Below are 22056 nucleotides of genomic sequence, written 5' to 3'. Positions count from 1 at the left end.
CTGGCAAAATCACATAATTACTATATCGCTTTGATCAGCACCAGGTGTTCTCTGAGCTTTGACAAGCATAGACAAATACCCATGTTCTAGTCATGAAGCCCTGCCATGAATCAAACTTGTCACACTTGCTGTTACCCCTCATTGTCAGGGCTACAGCTCACCGCGCAACCATTGACATAGGTATTGAGATATCCCTACACTGCGTGTCCTGTGACTCTAAATCTAGCCTTTTTTCCTTTACCACCTGGATACTCAGTTGAGAAGTAATGAGCCAAATGGATTGTTGGTGTCTTCTTTATTATTGATTCCCTTTTTGTAAAGCAGCCATCGTGCTGTGGCTCCAGATATGTGGAGGAAAGAACACATCTTGCTTTTGTTGCAGATAGACTCCAGAAGGCTGTGCTGATTTAATCAAGGGATAGTGAACACTTCAAAGGAGTGTGTCTGCAACTACAAAAGAAAAAAAAAAGAAAAAAGGAGTTGGGGAAGGCAGGGAGAGAAAAGAAAAAAGCACCTTTGGCAATTGTTAGGAAAAGTAGATCAGGGAAGCAGGGAATGTTGATTCATCAGTTGGTTGTACCTAAGCAGAGACACTAAGCTTGGAGGGATGCTCAACACATTGGATGACAGAGTTAGGATTCAAACGTATCCTGAGAGGCCATTAGAGCACTGGGACAAATCTAGTTAGATGATATTCAGGAGATAAATGTAGAGTTCTATACATGGGTTCAAAAAAATCAACTTCCCAAGATTAAGATGAGGAAGCACGGTTAGCTGGAAGATTGTCTAAAAGAGTTTTGAGGGTTTTAATGGACTGCAAGCTCAGTATGAGTCAGCCATGTGTTGCCACACTCAGCAAGGCAAATGTGATCCTGGGCTGCTAAAAAAGCGATTAAAAAAAGAAAATTATTCCTCTGGAGTCTTCCCTTTTAGGCCTCATTCATCTGGGGTACTGTGTTCAGTTCTGGAACCCATTATTTTGCTTCATATCAAAGATTTTCAGTTTATCAATATGTGAGTCTTTTGTTCACTGAAACAGGTTTCAGCCCCTCCGTATCTCCCCCTATACCTTAGTAGATGGTCTAGGAAAATTACTAGGGCTACAAATATTATCAGCCTGGAGCCAACCACACAATGAAGCTTTCTGAGCTTAGCTGGGCTAGTCCTTGGACAACAGACTCTGGGCCAATAAGCCGGAGCTTTGACCAGACCTTCCAGAGCTTGATCTCCTCTGAGATAGTCTTTGAGACCCAAGCCATTCCTCTGCCATGATGAAGTATTTTGAAGGACGATTTAAAACTGAAATCAAACAACAATACAAATTCCCCTTCAAAAATGAACTAGCCATTTAAAAACAACCCAACCACAACAATGACCTTTTTCCAAACTCGAGTCATTTCCTAGATGGTTCTGATCACATACCTTTTTCTCCTTTGGATTTTTTTGAAGGAGACATTGTAAAGGATCAGTACGAGGATTTTTGCAAATGGTCTGTCCAATCTCAGCAGTAATGAGGTAATACATACCTCTTGTGATCTGTAAATAGTAGTTTGCAAATCAGATATTTAAATAATTTAAAATAATTTCACTCCCCCTATAGTTTTAGATGAACACAAAATGCAGAGCATATTTTATAGTAAAGCTGCAGAATTGGTAAGACCTGTAGGAAAAACTTGAGTAATTCTCATGGAAGCCTAAGTACTCATTTGCTGAGAAGCCTGGAGTCAATGTATATCCTACCAAAAAAAAATAGCTTTGCATTGTTATGAATGTTTTGTGTATTGATTGAATGTATAATAGCAATAGTAGTAATAAAAATAACATTTATGTAGCACTTACTATATGTCACTTTACCCACACAACAACCTTGGAAGGTAGGTGTTATTATCCCATTTCACAGATGAGGAAACTGAGGTGAACAGAGGTTAAGTGACTTGCCCAGGGTCACACAGACAGGCCAGATTTGACTTCAGGCTTTCCTGACTCCAGGCCTGGCACTCTATCTACCACCTAGCTACCCCTGGTACTTGATCTGTATCTATTTCCTCCTAGAAAATTTGAACACCTGCCACCTCACCCTTTTGATCTGCTAAGTGGAAAGAAGTTCCGATTCTTAACTCTGTAAGCCATTGTTTCACTGAAATTGAAAGCTGATCAATTAACTTGAATCTTTTAAGCACTTACTATGCACTACTTGCTGAGGACAGGGTGATAGTTTCTGACTTCAAGAAGTTTATATTCTAACAGAAGAATACAATACAAGTAGGTGTGGCCAGAGTTTTAGTCTAAACAGGTACAAGGATTATTACTGAATTACTCTACTCCCATTGAACCTCAGCAAATAGGTAGGGTGGCTTGAACTTGAATTTTCCTCATCTGATAGCTATTGTTTCTATTAGAAAAAATACTTAGAAAACATTGGGGAAAGTTATGTGCTTATTTCAGAAAAGGGGGAAAGATGGAAACTTCTGTCCTTTTCCATACATAGGGTGGTAGAGTAGAGAGCATTTGGCATCAAAGGACTTGGATTCAGATTCATAATCTGCTAATGATCTCTTATGTGACCTTAGGCAAAGTACCTAACTAATCATTCTGGACTGCATTTTCTTCTTCTGTAGAATGAGAGGGTAGAACTAGAGGATCTCTAAGATTCCCTTTTAGTTCTGCATCCTATGATTCTGTGTAAAGCTGTAACTAGCATCGGGTGACTAGGGCATTACCCTAAGGTGTTAACATCTGGGGCTGGGGAGAGGCAAAGGTGAGAGCAACATGATTCCTCATATAATGAATATCACCCAAGAACCTCACCTTGTAGTCTTCCTCTGGTCTACACCGCACAGTGTAACTACCTTCAGACCATCTCTTCTAGTGTTTAGTCATCTTGACTCCATTCTCTGAATGCCTGTGTTTACCCCCAACCCATGCAGGTGCAGAGGCTATATTCTCTATATACCCTTTTTCTAGTGCACCTGAATTTTCATGTGAACTTTTCTTTGCACTACTCTTTGCACCCTCTCCCAACTTAATATTCCCCAAATACAATGTCTAGTTATAGTTTGAATCTATGACTTCAGAACTCAGGTGAAAAAGGGTTGACAACAAAGGAAGGAATTCATGACAGGAAAAAATGAGAAGTCGAGGGAGCTGATTTGGGATAAGAATGATCTTCTTGGAGGACCTCCACGACAATCCAACATAGCCTGTTAGTAAAACAGTGTGGGCAGGCATACTATTTCATTGTTGGTGGAACTTGTGAATTAGTACAACCATTTTTAGAAAGCAATTTGGAATTATTCAAATAAAGTGACTAGGTTCATATCCTTTGAACTGGAGATTGAATTATTAGGCATGTACCCCCCAAAGGAGATAATTGATAAAAAGAAAGGTCCCATACAAACCAAAATATTTAGCTTCACTTTTTGTGGTAGCGAACAACTAGAAACAACATAGATGTCCACCAGTCATGGTGGAATGACTAAACAAATTGTGCTGTATGACTGTAAAGTCATATTACTTCACTGTAAGAAATGACAAATATGACTATAGAGAAGTATGGAAATACTTATCTGATCTGATGCCAAATGAAATACAAAGGTTGGGAATCTTTCTCCGTCCTAGGGCCTGATCTATCTTGGGCCCTCCAATTTGGTTTCTTCTGCCTGATCATTTATTTTAAACCTTCAATTTTCCAGTCTGCATAAAACAAATAAACAAACAAAAAATAACATCCAAACCAAAACAAACCAAACAAAAAACCCCAAACCAAACCAAAATAAAACAAGAAAAAAAATAGATCCTGCTTCCCTAAGCTAAGTACATCAAATTGTTTTTTCCTTGTGTACAGTCATAATTTGAACCTTTCTGTGAGCCAATGGCTGTTAGTTGATGAAGATACCTCCCTATCCTTTCTGTAATCACTCTATTAATGTTATAAGGACAGTAGACTGACCTTCTCTTGGACTTGTAGTATATGAGTGACATTGTAGATATAATTGTCCTTGTTGGCATTGTTGTATTCTTTCATAGCAAACCTCAGTGACTGGGGAACATAGTCCTTTGTCTCCAGGATGGCCTGGTAATGTTTCCTCGATCTTATTTTATTCTTGGCTTTGACTAGGCTGCCCTCCAGGGCCAGGACCAGCAGGAACAGAGCTAGATGCCAGTATGTGACCATCATTCTGTAGTCAAGGAAAGACAGAGAACTGGCCTCTTCTGTTCATAGGAGCTGGGTGTAGGGTGAAGTGGTGATGATGCAAGGGATTGAGGAGGCAAGAGATCATGGCTACTACACTACTGCCCCTTTAAGTTTTTTAAAAACAAGTGCTCCCATAAACAATGGTCTAGTATTTAAGCAGACTTTTTTTAATCTTAAAGTCAACTCTTTTGTGACAACTTTTCTAACGTATCTTCTTTGTTTTCTCCTAAACATAGTCAGTGCAGAGAGAGAGGAGGAATAAGAACCTCCTGACATTCTCTGGACTATATTCTCACCTTTCATTCTTTCCTTCAACAAATTTTGCATGTGCACACACACACACACACACACACACACACACACACACGGCAGTAAAAACTTGGCGGAATATATATTGAATTTCCAATCCATAAGGGGATCAGTCAATAAACATTTATTAAGTGCCTGCTAGGTGCCAGGATGAGAAGCAATAGAAGAAACGTGGGCTAAGGAAAACTGTGGATCATAAGGAAATGAAACATGAGTGGAATTTGAATAGAACTCTTTGTTCAGATTTGAACTCAGAAGATAAGTCTTTCTGACTCTGAACTCCATGCACTATGGTGCCACCTAGCTGCCCCCCGAAGACTTACTTCTGGTTAATTTAGCTGTTACCACGTGTATTGGATGATGGGGACGCCAACTCTAAGTTAGAAGCAAGAGACAAAGGTGTCAGGACCACATTATAGGGATAATCACATGCATGGACTCACACTCATCAAGAAAGTCTGCTGGTTTTTTTTTTTCGTATGTTCCCTTAATTGGCCATCTATTCATCATCTCTTCAGTCTAATTGTTATTTGGTCATTGGTCTAATTGTTCCTCATAGCTATTTTTTTTTGTCCAGTTGAGAATAATTTTGAGACTTAGAGGCATCTACATGGATGGTATAATAGATATAAAGAGGGACTTGGAGTTAGAAAGACCTGAGTTCAAATCTTGTCTCAGGCACTTACTAGCTATGTGACCATAGGCAGGTCATGTAACCTTTTCAGCCTCAGTTTCCTCACCTGTATAATGGAGATAATAATAGCACCTACCTCAGTGTATTTTTGTTACAATCAAAGTGGATAACACCTGTTAAAGTCTTTTGCAAACCTTAAGGCACCACATAAATGCTAGTAATTTTTATTACCATGATCCAGAGCTCTATGAGATAGTTTTTCATCTGTGGCTGCTACAGAAGTCAGCAGGGCACAGCAATAGAGAATCTAGTAATGTATCTGTAGTTCACAAATAATATAGTTTGCTTGGTGGAGGTGTGGATTGCATCGTAAGGGAACCAATTTATATTTAAGAAGGTTGTCTATTTATCTTAATGGACTGTAGAATAGTAGCAGAGGTGTTACTTGAGTATTCATAATTTCTTTTTTGGTAATTTAATAGAGATGGCCAAGAAACAGACCAAAAGGGGAAAAAACACATAAAAAATAGTGAAAATAGTATGCTTTGATCTGCAATCAGACTCCATCAATTGTTTCTCTGGAGGTGGATAGCATTTTCCATCATGAGTCCTTTGGAATTGTCTTGGATCACTGTATTGCTGAGAAGAACAAAGTCATTCATAGTTGATCATGGTACAATGTTGCTGTTACTGTGTACAGTGTTCCCTTGGTTCCGCTCATTTCACTTTGCATCATCAGTTCATATAAATCTCTCCAGGTAAAAACATATCTCCTTCTGCTTATTTAGTTTATCACCTACTAGGAAATAGATAGCATGCTTCATCATGCATACTCTGGAATCAAGAGTTGTTCATTGTACTGATGAGAGTTCTTAATTCTTTCCAAATTAGTTGTTTTTATAAAGTTGATATTATTGCATTAATGATTTTCCTGGTTCTGGTCACTTCATTCAACTCATACAAGTTTATAAGAGTTTTTCCAGGTTTCTCTGAAATCAACTCTTTCATCATTTCTTATAGCATAATAGTGTTCTATTACATTCATATAGCTACCATAATTTATACATCCATCCCCCAATTAATGGATACTTCTTTAGTAAACAGTTATTTGTAACCACAAAATAAGAAATATTTTGCACATGTAAATTCTTTTTCCTCAGGAGCATAGGCCTAGTAATGGTCAAAGGAAGGTATGCATAATTTATTAACTTTGGGTGCATAGTTCTCAATTGTTTTTCAAAATGACAAACCAGGGGCAGCTAGGTGGTGCAGTGAATAGAGCTCTGGCCTTAGAGTCAGGAGAACCTGAGTTCAAATCCAGCCTCAGACACATAACACTTACTAGCTGTGTGACTCTGGACAAGTCACTTAACCCTGATTGCCTCACCAAAAAAAAAGAAAAATGACAAACCAATTCACAGCTCCACCAACAATACATTCATGTGTCTGTTTTCCCACAGGCACATTTGCCATTTTAGGAACTCCTTTTCCCAGGTGGCACATTTATACTTGGCCAAGTTTAGCTTCTGAGAAAAATAAGCATGACTGCTTCCATAGGCATGTTAGAGGCGCTCAGCTCCATGCTGGATGATGAATTGGGGTCAGAGGATCCTTTAGTTAATTTTATTAGAACACCCTAAAAGTCAGATGCTGGTTAGGTACATTCACTTGCCTGCTCTTAGCTGGAAACTCTGAATTGACTACCCCCTAATAGGAAGCACTTGTCAGGATCCTCACTGGAGTAGAGTTTCATTTCAGTGTCAAGGTCTTCTCAGTCTTCTGGTTTCAGGTGCCTTCTTTAGATTTTTTTCTGACTATGCGAAATCCTACAACTTTCTCCTGACTTCTGATAACAAACAGTATGACCTCTTTCTTCTGCTTGCCTACCGTTTCCTTTGATTATCGATCTAGTCTGTGAACTATTCCCTTGGCTTATTATTCTCAGATCATACCTTCCCATCTGGTTACAGCCCTGTGATTGCCCTGACATTGGTTTCTTTAATCCTTGTTGCCTTCTTGTGCCTACTGCCTGGTTATCACCCCAATAGAGCCTTTGTGAAGTGATCCCAACCTCTCTTTCTCTGTTTCGAGAGGGGCAGCATTTGCCTGCATATATCTGACTTCCTTTTATAAATACTTAACGCTTGTGGACTCAGGATGGGAGGCATTCATTCAAAAAATAGGCAGCAATAAATGGCCTAGATAGCATATGACATTTGTCTTAGCATCTAAGCTTATATTTGTGAACATCAGAACTCAGAGAACATATTAGGTGTATCCCAAGTATCTAATCTGGGTCCTCTTCTTTTGTCTCTTGCTGACCTCATCAGTGACCTAAATTTAATTACCTTCCCTACATAACTCCCAAATCTAGTGTAATCTCTCTCCTGATCTCTAGTCTCACATCCCTGACTGCTAATTGTACATTTCAACCTGGATGTCCTATAGCATCTCGAACTTAATGTGTCTGAAATAGAACATATCACGCTTTCCCTTAAACCCACCTCTCTTCTAAACTTCCCTATTTCTATTAAGGATAACAGCATCCTTAAAGTCACTCAGGTTCACAACCTGGTCCTCTCTCAGCCCACACATTCCATCTGCTGCCAAGTCTTATCCATTCTATCCCCACATCCCTCTTATTCGTACCTTGTTCTCTACTCATGTGTCCACCACCTTAATTCTTATCACCTCTCATTTGGACTATTGCAATAGCTTCCTAATTGGTCTTTTTGTGTCCAGGCTATTTACTCTCTGATCTATTTTTTTTTATGGTCAGGCTGTTCATCAAGGAGACAACCACATATACAAGTTAACCTATAGAGATCTCTGCAAATCAAACTTCATGTGATCTAAAAGTACCATGCATAATGTTAAAAATGGACACCTGTGCAGTAATGTGATAAAAAGTTAACTGTACATAATCTAGGTTCTTACTACAGATACACATATCCAGGGGCCACATACATGTCCAATTAGACTTTTTGAAAATGTTTATTTTAAAAATGATAAAATAAATATTTTCCAACCTATTCTTCACAGCTGCCAAAGTGGTTTTCCTTAAATTTTAAGTCTGATTATGTCACTTGCCTTACTCAATAAACACTAGTGGTTTACCTCTAGGATCTACTTCTCTTATGGGCATTTCTAACTTTTCACAGCTTTGCTCCAATCAATTCACCCTTCCAGATTTATTATATTCTCAAACATTTGTATACATTTTGTATACATTTGTATACATAATACTTCTTATATTTATTATTTATATACTTATGTATGTCTTTGTTGCTTCCCCCATACACTCCTTGAGGGTAGGGATTATCTTATTGTGTTTATAGCCCCATCTCATAGAGCAGTGGTTGGCACATAGTAGGAGCTTTAAAATGCTTATTGCTTAATATACTTTAAGCAATACTGCCATAACTTTACACTCCAGACATACTGACCTTCCTACTTTTCCTCAGGCATGATACTCCATCTGCCATCTCCTGTTGCCCAGGCAATCTTCTATGTCTGGAAGGTACTCTTTTCCTCATCTCCACCTTCTAGAAACCTTAATTGCCTTCAAGGCCCGCCTTAAGCTCCACCTTCTCTAAATAAGGTTTTTCTTGATCTACCCACCCAGGTGCTAACTATCATCCTCTCTCTCCCTCTTCCCCCTCCCCATTACATTGTATTTATATATTTATTTTGTACTTTAACACATTCTAATATATGGTTGTTCCCCTTGATAGATTGCAAGCCCATTTGAACCTATTTCATTTTTGTCTTTATATGTACATAGTAGATGTTTAATACACACTTTTTATTTGATTGAGGGACATTTATTACGAGCTAATTCTGCTACAGGAAATCTGTCTGACTTTCAAGGGCAAGGTCTAGGTCTCTTCAAATTCTATCCCAGTAAGGATTCTTAATTTTTCAAAACAGAAGAAATACTCTAATACCTCATCCAAGTCACAACCACAGCAGGATCCCAGAGATTCCAAAAATACCTTCTCACTGGTGACCTGAACCTTCTCATGGTACTCATATAGGCAAAATATTGAGGAGTATATGCAGTTCTGTGACAGCTACCTGGGGTAGTGGAAAGAATATCAGATTAGAAGCTGAGATATTTATATTCTAATTTTAGCTCTTTCAGCTAACTATATTACTTTAGATAAGCCACTAATACATAAATGAGGGGGTTGGACTAAATACCTCTAAAGGCTCTTAAAATTCTAAAATTTTATGATTTTATTCTACTTCAGAAATCCCAAGGCTCATTCCAACCAAAGACTTTGAAAGAACAGGTTACTTTGCCTAAGTTTGAGCAGGTTACTTTACCTGTTTCCTCTAACTCAGTTTCCTCAACAGTTAAATGGTGATAATAATAACGTCTCCCAGGGATGTGAAGATCAAATGAGATATTTGCAAAGAACTTAGCAGAATTAATGCTTGTTTTCCTTCTTAAAATGCCTCCTTCATTCTGAGTGGCCCAGCTCACCCCAGAATATTTGATTTGTCCTGGACTTGTGTGTTCCATTGCATAAACTTCTAGACATCATTCTTTCAAAGCAAGGACCATGCCCACCAGTTCCGTTCCACTCTAGGGTGTATTGAGACTTTTTTGGGGGTTCATTCATTTATTCAGTCTTCATTGTTATTGTTTGTCCTTTGTTCTCAAAGGTGATCATGATATCATGGAGGTGATGCCATCATGCAAATGAATTGGATTTAAGTGAGGGAGGGCTGTGCAAAATCACCAGCCTCTCTTTTTCCTCCAGAGCCATCTGGTTTGGAATCTACCTAAATTGTGCTATCAGCTAGCCCACATATTATGTCTACAAGAGTACTTGTCAAATAGCAGGCTAAAATCTAGGTGTAACCAATTGTTGATGGACTTGCCCCTATTTGCCATGTGTAGGTGAAGTGTATTTAAATGGCTTAGAAGTGAAGTGTGTTTAGATGAGTTGTGACAAAATGGCAAAGATATAATCACTTTTTTTTGTTTCCTCCATCAAATGAATAATCTTTAAAACGGAAAGGACCAGATGATTAACAATTAGATGAAACTCAATATAAGCAAGGAGTCAGTTAAAAAAAAATCTACCCTCAATCTAATACATCTAACAAACATTTACTAAGTACCTCCTCTATGCAAGTCACTGCCTTATCTACCTATCTTGCCCTATACTGTTCCCCTCCAGTCTCATCTCTCCAAGTGCCTTTCAGACCCCTCAAACTAGATATCAATTAGACATCTTAACCTCAACACATCCAATACAGAATTCAGTATCTTTCCCCCTAAAGCCTCCCTCTTTCCAAACTTCCTTATCAGTGTCTAGAGCAAAGGTTCCCAAACTTATGTAGCCTACTACCCCCTTTTCAAAAAAAATTACTCAGTTTCCCCTGGAAATCTACTTTCTTTAACCCTTTAATGGTTTACTTGGAAATTTGTATCATTTCAAAAAAATATAAAATTTTTTTAAAAAGATGATGCATCTTAAATTTGATAATTTATTGTGAATTTGTGGGTTTTTTCCTGCATTGAAATTTTGATGATGCAATATTGTGTCATGTAATGTATTATAAACAAGTCATTACATATGGCACATATTCCTGCCTATGCATTCTGGACTTCCTGACAATATACAACATGATCGCTTACCAACACTTTCTTGTTAAGACCTGTTAGCGGACTTAACCACTGATTGGTTATAATTTGCATTTTGTTGTTTATTTGGAAAATAATGTAAACATTGCAACTTTAACTCTGTTACACAACAGATGAAACATGTATGAATTGTTTTTTAAAATTTTCTTCCCTTCTTTCCTTATGCTTTCACTACCCCCTTATTTTTATTCAGTGGCCCCTAATTGCACCTGAGCTATTGCCATCGCCCTGGATTGGTTCTGTGCCCCCCCAGGGGGTGGTATCACCCACTTTGGGAACCTGTGGTCTAGGGCAACACTATCTTTCTAGTTGCTTAGGATCTCAATCTAGATTTTATTTTTCCGTTCCTTGCTCTCTCTCATACGCCTTCCCCAAATCAAATCTATTGCCAATGCCTGTTGATTTCACCTTTGCAACATCTCTCAAATACCTCTCTCCCCTTCTCTTTCACTTCCACCACCCTGGTGTAGGTCTGCATCACCTCATGCTTGTACTGTACTTTTGGTCTCTGCCTCAAGTCTCTCCCCATTCCAGTCCATCTTTCATTTAGGAACCAAAGCGATTTTCCTAAAATGCAGGTCTGACCACATCACTCCACTACTCAGTAAACTCCAGTGAGTCCTTGTCACCTCCAAGATCAAATATAAAATCCTGTATCATTCAAAGCTCTTAATAACATAGCCCCCTCCTTCCAGCCTTTCCAGCCTTCTTATTACTTACTCCCTGACAAGTAGTCTTCAGTCCAGTGACATTGTCCTCCTGGCTGGTCCATAAATACTCCATTTCTCAGCTCCAGTTATTTTCTCTGGCAGTCTTCTATGCTTGGAATGTTCTTTTTCCTCATTTCTGCTTGCTGCCTTTCCAAGTTTCCCTTAAGTCTTAAGTAAATCTCATCTTCCATAGGAAATCTTTCTCAACCCCACTTAATCTTAGTGTGTTCCTTCTGTTAATTATTTTCTGTTTTATCTATATATGACTTGTTTTTACATATTTAATTGCTTATTGTCTCTCTCATTAGATTGTGAGTTCCTTGAGAGCAGGGTCTATCTATTATCTCTTTTTGTATTCATAGTGCTGAGCACAAGTGCCTGGAGCATACTAGGGGCCTAATGAATGCTTATTGACTCAGAAAATGATAAACAGCCCTTTCTTTCAAGAAGTTTACATTCTTCTTGGGATATTCAGCATATAAACAGGTAAGTATGTACGTGATCATTTTAGGAGGGGGAGGAGACTGACAAGAATGGGAGGAGGATCTTGAAAAACTGTATAGTAGAAGGCACAGGAATGGAACTTTGAAGGAAGGTCAACTTTTAACAAGGTGAGGTGCACTAGAAGTATATTCTAGATATTGGGAATAATGCAAAGGCAAAGTAGTGGGAGTAGAACGTTTGAGGAATAGCAAGTAGACCAGTGTAGCTGAAATGTTGAGCCCAGGAAAGGAAGTAGCATGAAATAAGCCAGGAAAGATTGCCTATTCTTGAATTGTTGGAGGCTTCCATTGCCAAGCTGAGGGGTCTATCTGTTATCCTGGAAGGAACAGAGTGCTCCACTGACATGCTAATTTTACATCATTAGGTCCATATAACATCCCAGGGTAGGTATGATTGCAGAATGGCTTCCAGTAATGGCTTCTGGTAATCTTTGAACAATCATGGAGAACAAGAGAGATACAGGTCTGGAGAACATAATTTTTCTGATTTTTTTTTTAAAGGAGTGTATGGGCAGTTAGATGGTGAGTAGACAGAGTTGCAGGCCTAGAGTCAGGAAGACCTGGGTTAAATCCAGCCTGAGACATTAGTGTGTCTTTACACGTTAGTGTGACCTTGGGCAAATCACTTAACCCTATTTGCCTCAGTTTCCTCATCTGTAAAATGAGCTGGAGAAGGAAATGGCAAATCACTCCAGTATCTCTGATAAGAAAACCCCAAGTGGAGTCATACAGAGTCAGATATGACTGAAATGACTTGACAACAACAGTCTGAATATGAAAAACTGATGAATTTGATTTTCATTCATGGCAAAATTCCAGAACATATTTTTAGAAGGATTGTTTGTAAACTATACGTATAAAGGAAAATGGTGAGCATTAAGAGTACAAATGGCTTAATAAACAAACTGACCATTTTTCTTATTTTCTTTTTCTTTTTTTAATTTCAGAGGATCTGTAGATTGGCAAATGAGGGCAAGTCCATCAAGAATTAGTTACACCTAGATTTTGGCCTGTCATTTGACAGATATTCTTATAGACATGATATGGGGGCTAGATGATAGCACAAATTAAGCAGATACAGACAGAACTGGTTGAATGAATGAATGAATGAATGAATAAACCCCCAAAAAGTGGTCTTAAAAATCTATGTTGGCTCAGAGGGAGATCCCTAGTGAAATTTCTCCAGGTATCTTTCCTTGGTTCTATTCTATTCTTTTATCAGTGACCTGAAATTACAGATAACATAATTAGCAAATTTAAGATGGAAAAAAGATAGAAAGAATAGAGAACATATTGGATAATAGATTGCTAATGCTAAGAGATTTCTACAGGCTAGAACAGGCAGAATCTCATAAGATAAAATTTAATAGAGATAAATGTAAAGTCCCATATTTTAAAAAAAAACCAACTTTCCAAATACAAGTTGGGGGAGGTGTTGCTAGACAACAGTTCCTGTGAAAAAGTTAGCATTTTTTTTAACACACTGAAATATCAACATGAGTCAGCAGTGTGAAATGGCAGCAGCTGAAGAAATTAAAAAAAAACCCTAATGTGATCAGTTACTTCAATAAAAACCATAATAATAATGATGATGACAGCACACACTGACCTAGTGCTTTAAGGGTTACAAACTGATTTTCTCCCAACAACCAAGATAGATAGTACAAGTCACAACATCATAGAATTTTAGAGTCAGAGAGAATCTCAGTAGGCATTTAGCTCAGCCCATATCTCTCCCCATCCCTGGCCACCCAACAAGTTTCAAGTATAACATATCTGACAAGTAGTCATCCATCTTCTGTTCAAAGACCTCCAATGTATAGGGATCCACCACCCCTTGAGGCAGACCATTCCTCTTACAGATAGCTCTAGCTGCTGAACATAAAGCCTAAATTTGCCTTTTTTGCAACTTTTGCCCATTGCTCCAGGTTCTGTCTTCGAGAGTTAAATAGAATAAGATTTTTACACGATGCCTTTTCAAATAAAAACTCCCAGTCTTCTCTTCCCTCCTCCAGTGCCTTCCCTTTGAGATTACTTTCCATTTACTATATATTAATATTTGTATGTATATATGCATACATATGAGCAGTGGGTGGAGTGCTGGGACTGAAGTTAGGGGGACCTGAGTTCAAATCTTGCCTCAGATACCTACTAGCTGTGTAACCTTGATCAAGTCACTTCACCCTATTTGCCTCAGTTTCTCATCTGTAAATGACCTGGAGAGGGAAATGGCAAACCACTCCATTATCTTTGCCAAGAAAACCCCAAATGGAGTCACAAAGAGTTGGACATGATTGAACAACAATGAACATGTATTTTTTTTAAGTTAAAAAAAATTCATAGTGTCTCAGTAATGACATCCACCAGTTTTTTGAGTACCTGAGGATATAGCTCATTTGTGCTTGGTGGCATGACTTTATCAAGGATGAGTAAGCATTCTCTTACCATCTTCCATACTTTATCTTGGCTATCAATTCTCTATTAGCCATTTGTATTTTGGCCTTTCCAGTTCAAAAAGCATTCTCTTTGGTAAAGAATGATTTGACTAGCTTTGTCTTCTCTTTGTTATCAGTTATCATTGTCATAATTCAATGTTTCCTCAAGTTCTTTCACAGTCCTCCAAATTCCTCCCCTCCAAATTCAATCTCTGGCCTTCTTCACACAAGTCTAAATCCCATCAAATTACTTGTATCATTCAAATCCTTTCAAAAGAGGAGTTAAGATTAAATTGTTATAACCTGTGCTTGATTAAATCCATCTGGCTCTTGGTGGTCATGATTTCTTTCTCTAGATGTTCACTAACTGTATCTTTAATAATCCATTCCACAACTTTGCCTGAAATTCCAGTGCTTGGAACAGTGCTTGGCAAGTTGTAAATGCCTAATAAATGTTTACTGACATCAAGTAGCTTTGTCTGTAGTTGTTTGACTTTATTTCTGCCCCTCCCATCTTTTCTTTTGACAATTTTCCAAAATCTCTCCTGTTTTCCTTTCTTTTCTTTTTCCTTTTTAATATTTTTATTTATTTTTAATTTATGGAATAAAGCAAGCATTCCCATAACATTGTATAACTAAAAAAAAAAAGATGATTGAATATGAAACTGCAACTTGCTATTCCTTTTAAATGTATAATAAAGTCACCAAGTAAATTTCTTTTTTTCCCCCCTTTTTCCCTCATTCCTCCCCCACTGTAGGGATGGCTGCATTAGACATAAATATGTATATACAAATACATATATGTATATATATATACATATATACATATACATACACATATATATGTGTGTGTATATATACATACATACATGCATGCATACATATACTTCTATTTATCAGTTCTTTCTCTGGATGCAGATAGCATCTTCCTTCATATGTCCTTTGTAGTTAATTCGGGTATTTATCATAGTCAAAATGACTTATTTGTTCAAAGTTGTTCTTAAAAGAGTATTGTTACTATATACAATGTTCTCTTGGCTCTGCTCATTTCAATTTTCATTATTTTGTGCAAGTGTGTCCATAGTTTTCTAAGATCATTGAGCTCATCATTTCTTATAGCACAGTAGTATTCCATCTTAATCATATACCACATTTTGTGCAGCCATTCCCCAATTGATGAGAATCCCTGTAACTTCTAGTTCTTTGCCACCACAAAGAGAGCTGCTATAAATATTTTAGAATACATAGGTTCTTTTCCTTTTTTCCTAATCATCTTTAGAAATAAACCTAGTAGTGGTATTGCTAAATCAAAGTGTATAGGCAGTTTAATAACTCTCTGGTTATAATTCCAGATTGCTCTCTAAAATGGTTGGATCACTAATAATGAATTAGTGTCCAAATTTTTCCACCTCCTAATATTTGTTGCTTTTCTCTTCAATCATTTTAGCCAACCTGATAGTTATAAAATGATACCTCAAGATTGGTTTAATTTGCATTTCTCTAATCAATAATAATTTAGAGCATTTTTTCATATGACTATAAATTGTTTCGATTTCTTCATTGGAAAACTGCCTATTCATATCCTTTGACCATTTATCAATTGGGGAATGACTCATCTTCTTACAGATTTGACAAATCTGTAAGAGATAAGAGACCTTTATCTAAGAAACTCTCTATAAAACTTTCCCTTCCTCAATTTTCTGCTTTATTTTTGATCTTGGCTAATTTTTTAGTGTTTTATTTGTATAAAAGCCTTTTAATTTAATGTAATCAGAATTATCCATTTTACACCTCACTCTGCTCTCTGTCTCTTGTTTATTCATAAATTGCTAACCTATCCATATATCTGATAAGCGATATGTTTTATGTTCTTCAAATTTTCTTGTAATATCTCTCTTTCTATCTAGATCATATATCCATTTTGACCTTATATTGGTAAATGGTATAAGATATTGGTCTATGCCCAATTTCTGCCATACTGCTTTTCTAATTTTTCCAACAATTTTTCTTACCAAATAATGAATTCTTATCCCAAAATCTTAAGTTTTTATATTTGTCAAATACAATGTTTTTCTATTTATTAGTTGTTGTAAATTGTATATCTATTCTGTTTTATTGATCTACCTTCCTATTTCTTAGCCAGTACCAGATAATTTTGATAATTACTGCCTTACAATATAGTTTTCAATAACCTTTTAAAGATCTTTCACAGTGTCCCTTAGTCATCTGGAGTCCCCCTCTATTCTCTCTCCCCTTCTCTCCCAGAGAGTAGAGGTATTTTTATCCTTATTTGAATTTAGCTCTCACAGCTCCCAAGTCCAGTGTTCTTTCTACCATACTGTGCTGATTCTCCCTAAATGAAGAGTATCCAGAACAAAGTAGTTGATAGTTCTGCTCTACTCATGGGATCATATGCTAGAGCTGGATGGGGTCTTACAAGTCATCTAATCAAACCCCATAATTTTATTGATGAATAAGCCAATGCTCTGGTAGTTTAGTGACTAAAGGTTACATAGGTAGGGGCAGAGGGGAGATTTGTGCCTAGATCCCAATTACAGAGTCAATACTCTTTCCACTCCACCATGCTGCATCATTATGCAGGGTCTGCTTGAGGCAGAACTCACTTGAGAGTCAGTTGTTAAATTTTTAGTGGGAGCATTGGAAATCAGGGCCTGATTTATTCTTTTGTTAATTATCTAGACTTAAGAAAGTAATGGGAAAAATGGGAATAATGCAAATGAAACTTAAAAGGGTGTCCTAGATATTTTTTCCCCAGAGAGCCAGTTGTTAAGCATTTACCAGCACATCCTGATTAGAAGGAAAGATTTGTTAAGATTGTATCTTGTTCTGGTTCTCCTGACTACTTCCTCTCCCCTTCTAGCTAGTATAGTAAGTAATGTAAGTAGCCAGCATAACTTAACAAGAACAGGAAGTAAGATTGCAAAGGGGAACCTAGAAGTCACTTGTAGACTGTCCCATGGATCACAGGAGCATAATTTGCAAACTGTATCCTATATAAACTAAAAATCATGTGCTGAGACTATGTGCTAAATCAGGGAAATCCATCTAGGCATTGCTGTCAGAGCCATTTGGTCCTATGATCTTTAAACATCAGATAACCCCCATACATCTATAGTAAGACCAACAGAACACCAAATGGGGCTGATAACTTGATGTGGATGTGTTAATGAAATATAACTTTAAAGTATTACTGATGACTTCAAGATGGTAGTGAACTAACCCCAGGGTGGCACAGATAAGAGTTATTCTGTCCCCCACCAAAAGCCTATGAAAAATGAGACCCCAAACACCTGCCCTCCAAACACTTCCATCTCCAATGGGTCCATGCTACCGAGTGCTCCCAACTCAACTCCATGGTTATGTGAGTGATTTTCTGTGCCTTTCCCTCCCCTCATTTTCTTCTATATGTTGCCTGCCTGTCTTTACCATCCCATCCCTGTCCTTGGGGCATCTGCTTCCCCTCCCAAAAAGTATCTGTACTTTTTGTGCTGTTTGTACCACCAGTACTCTGTGTGGTGAAAGCCTTACTCCTTCCTTCCATCATGGTGTTTCCCAAAGAGTACCCAAAGAATCAGGTAAGACAATCTCCATTTCATAATTTTGTAAATTAATTAGCAATTCAATAGGGATAAGATTATGAATTCATTAGCATAGGGAACTCCCAGATGAGGGAATGCCATCTACTAATTCAGCTCTATACCTTACTGCAACTTACTGTCTTAAGAGAGTTGTATAGAGCATTTAAAGGTTAAGGGACTTGCCAGCATCATGCAGTCAATATGAGCTAAAGTTTCACTTCAACCAGCTCTTACTGGTTCTAAGACTGGCTGTCTATCCACTAAGAGCTAACATGCATATAGTGTTTAATGTTTGTGAGGCACTTTGCATATATAATCTCATTTTTACCTCACAACAATTCTGTGCAAGAGGTACTACTATTATCTCCATTTTACAGGTGAGAAAACTGAAACTGAGAGAGATTACATGAATAGTGCAGGTCATACAGCTAGTAAGTATCTGAGGTGGTATCTGAACTCAAGTCTCCTTGACTCTAAGTCTAAGGTTCTGTCCACTTATACCACTTTGTGAAAATTTGGCTTTTAGAGAAATAGCTAAGTCAGTGTTTTCATTCTCATGAACTAATTTTTCTAAGATCAGAAATGTATGAGTCATTCAACAGCATTTCTCATTGGCATAATGAATGGACTGCAGGAAATAAATCAGAAAGTAGAGTCATCCTGATGAGGAAAGTGGACCTGGGTCCATCAGTTATCCTTATAATTCCTATGAGGAAGACAATTATAGTTGAACCACTATGGCAGGAAGGGCCATGTGTGAGGAGAAAATGCCACTGTGTAGGGAGAGAACTTAGGTACCCATGAAGCCAGAGCTGTGTGCTGCTTGTGTGTGTTTAAGTAGAGATAGTATTAACCATTGTTAGTATTTGCTGGTGAGTGTCACATAATTCTATAGAAAAAGCAAATTAGCATAGAGAGAAGAAAAGGAAAGGAGTCAGACTGGAAGCATTTTGGGAGTGTATTTCCTATCATGTATGTGTTGGTATGTTTCCTTGGGCTTCCATTCATTCTCAGAGGGAGACCATATGTGTTTCATGTTCTGTGTAAGTTTGCTGGGGCATCTTGTATACTTTTCAAGTAATAGTAGCTCATATTAACAATGTGACCTGACTCATGTCTTTGAGGCATGTTCATGCAATATGGCCCAAATTCATAGTGATTCCCCACTTAGAAAGGTAGTTAAGAAATGGCTCAAGCTTATTCCCCTAGCTCGAAAGCAAAACTCTCTAAAAACGGGCTAGAATTTTCACCCCCAGCCCTACTTTAGGAAAGGTCTCTCTGTCCTGTGTGGCTCCCAGTGTGTCTTCATTTGGGCACCCAGGAAGCAACATAAGGACATGGTTGATCATAGATGTTTATGAGAAACAGTATTAAATCAAATGAGATACAAATTGTAAAGCACTTAGTACCTGACACAGAGTCAGTGCTACATAAGTGTTACCTATTATTATCTAGCAAATGTATTTTTTTAACAAAATATATTTAAGAAAATGCAAATATAAGTAAGGCTGGAGCAGGGTAGGGCTTGCCAATTGTTGCTCTCTGTGGGTGGTCTTCTTTTTTTTCCCACCCTTTTGCTTCAGGGCAAGCAAGTGCCTGAGGAAATACATACAGTCAATCAGTCAACATTTATTAAATACCAACTATATGCCAACATTCACTTCCCAACTCCATTCAGATGGAGATCATCTCTTGTAGTCTTACAGAAGAGAACTATAGATGACACAGGCGCCAGTGGCCTAAACTTACCATCTTCCCTTTGGCCTACCACAGTTCTTTACATAGTAGATCCTATATTTGTATTTTGCATTTGTTGTAATCACACAACCTTTTTTTCAGTCCCTTAAGCCTGGGATTTGATCGAGAAGGGGGCCTTGGTCCCAACAACTTTAAGGTTCTGTCCAGTAAAGATCTAGCAAAATGGCAATGGCCCTATTTCCTCAGAAAACCTAAAAATAAGGAAAATACTTGTTCATATACAACAAAGGAAAGGAGAAATAGAAACCTCCACCTCCACTTTTTTCCTGCAGGGATAAATGCAGATGGGAAACCAGCTGTTGACATTGAACCAAAGCGACAGGTAGACCAAGTTGAGGGAGAGAAGAAAACGAGACATAGATTCTAACTTACTGGGGAGAAGAGACTTCTCCAATGGAAGGAGGAAGTTCCATGTGGCATTTCTACTTGGTTAATTGGTTAGTAAAAGAGTGTGAAACTTTCTTTCCCACCCTAGCCAGAGTTAATAACAGCAACACTAAGAGTTAGCATTTATATAATGTCTTAAAGTTTGCAAAGCTCATTTATATAGTACCTTAACATTTGCAGTCTCTTTATATACATTTTATTTGAGCCTCACAATGACCCTATGGGGTGGGTGTCAAGGTATAATTACTCCTATTTTTACAGATGAACCAATTAAGAGAAGTTCAATGACTTGTCCACCCCTTGTGCTCAACTAGAAAGTATCTGAGGCAGGATTTGAACCTCAAGTCTTCCTGGCTTGAAGTCCATCCTTCTAACCACTATGCTACCCTACCTTCATGAGCATAATTCTGTCTATTCTTGGTTTCAAAGTCAGATAAGTTGAATCTTCTTTGGAAAGAAAGGAGGAATGAAGTTTTCTTTTAGGCCAGTGGTATTAAACTCATAGAAGTGGGGCCCTTTAATCCATATATAAAGATCCCTGAGGGCTGAATATTGACAGTTTTAAAATACGTTATTGATGTTCTATTATAGTTTTATTTTGTTAAATATTTCACAGTTACATTGTAATCTGACTTGTGCCACATTGTCCATGTATTTGACATCTCTGATTTGGGCCAAAATGGCTTTCAGGGCAGTAGGATCTCTCTGTGCTTTCCCAACTATGATGTGGCTAAACACAGAAAGATTCCCCCCACTCCACCCTCCATCTTCTCCCATGAAGTACCTTACCTTGGTTTTCACTTGAGTGTGACCATTAGTTGATTTTTTTGTGAGCCACTGTCCCTTCACTAGAGAAATGTTTCTTATATCTGCTTTAAAAGCAAAAATTGGTGTGCCTGGTTAAAGAGGAGCCAACCCACTGACCATTATTTGCTGAAGCTATGCTGGTCTTGACTGGCCTAGTTATACTTCTTCATAGCAAACCTCAGGGCTTGTTTCATCTAGATGTCTTTTTCCATCATCTCAGGGTCAGCCATCATGCTTTGCTTCTTCTCCCAACTTCTTTACTGGCCACCAGGGAAAGGATGAATAGAAGAAGCAGAAAGGTCTGTCCATAGACCCTCAGATAAGGAAGCATGGAGAACTCGTCTCTTATTCTGGAACCCTGGGGGATGGGAGAAAGTGTTGGAGTGGTAGGTTGCTGCTGTCCCCAGCCCTTCAACACTTTCCTTATGACTGTATTTTAGAAGCTCTTTTTACTGTGATATCATCTCTTTTGTGGGTAATTCTCCAGTCTCTTTTCTTACCTAAACAAAAACTATTCAAAAGAAAAGAATATTAGGAGCCCCTGTCATTACTAATATTTTATAAAATGTGCTCATACGCATACACATATACATACACACATAGTCCTTTTCCCTCATTTCATTTTTAGAACTGGTCTGTTTGTCAACATGATCACCTTCCTCATGAAGACTTGGACAAGTGCATCAAGCTATCATGGTGCTCTAGCATGGAGGCACAGTAGACTAGACCCAGGGAAATGACTGAATCTCTTAAATATGAGATTGGTAAACTTTGGTGTTTAAGCATTCCCCTTTTGGTATTTTATTGATATGAGGAATGCTTCCAATGAAGAAACTTTCATTCTTGATGCAAATCAACAACTGTTCTGCACATTCTGTTCTGGTGAGCTTTCTCAGGGCATTGAGAAGTATAATAACATTAACTATAATAGCTAACACTTTTACAGCATGTCTACATGCCATGTATTGTGCTAAACACTTTACAGTTATTTCACTTGATCCTCAAAACAACCCAGGGAGGTAGGTGGTAGTATTATTTCCATTTTTATAGATGAGGAAAC

At 37.9% G+C, this 22056-nt stretch overlaps 1 protein-coding gene across 6 annotated transcripts in view; it reads right to left on the bottom strand.

Annotated features, from left to right (window-relative positions):
- Positions 1-278: 278 nt before the first annotated feature.
- The window catches only part of LOC110208883 (cystatin-like), a 91700-nt gene continuing 69922 nt past the window's right edge, over positions 279-22056 (bottom strand). For 3 of the 6 annotated variants that reach the window (XM_078149695.1, XM_078149696.1, XM_078149694.1), the window contains one exon: positions 20393-21354. In XM_078149695.1, coding sequence (XP_078005821.1) covers positions 21226-21354 — 129 coding nt within the window. In that variant the 3' untranslated portion in view covers positions 20393-21225. Of the gene's footprint in view, positions 451-1422; positions 3694-9085; positions 9216-9467; positions 11495-20392; positions 21355-22056 lie in introns of those variants that run through there. The other 3 variants (XM_078149693.1, XR_013484621.1, XR_013484622.1) reach the window with 3 other exon arrangements.

The sequence above is a fragment of the Phascolarctos cinereus genome, unplaced genomic scaffold, assembly GCF_003287225.1.
Source record: "Phascolarctos cinereus isolate Bilbo 61053 unplaced genomic scaffold, phaCin_HiC Scaffold_2;HRSCAF=192, whole genome shotgun sequence".
Classification (NCBI taxonomy): domain Eukaryota; kingdom Metazoa; phylum Chordata; class Mammalia; order Diprotodontia; family Phascolarctidae; genus Phascolarctos; species Phascolarctos cinereus.
Note: the sequence above shows the minus strand (reverse complement) of the source record. Positions and strands in the feature narration are given on the sequence as shown.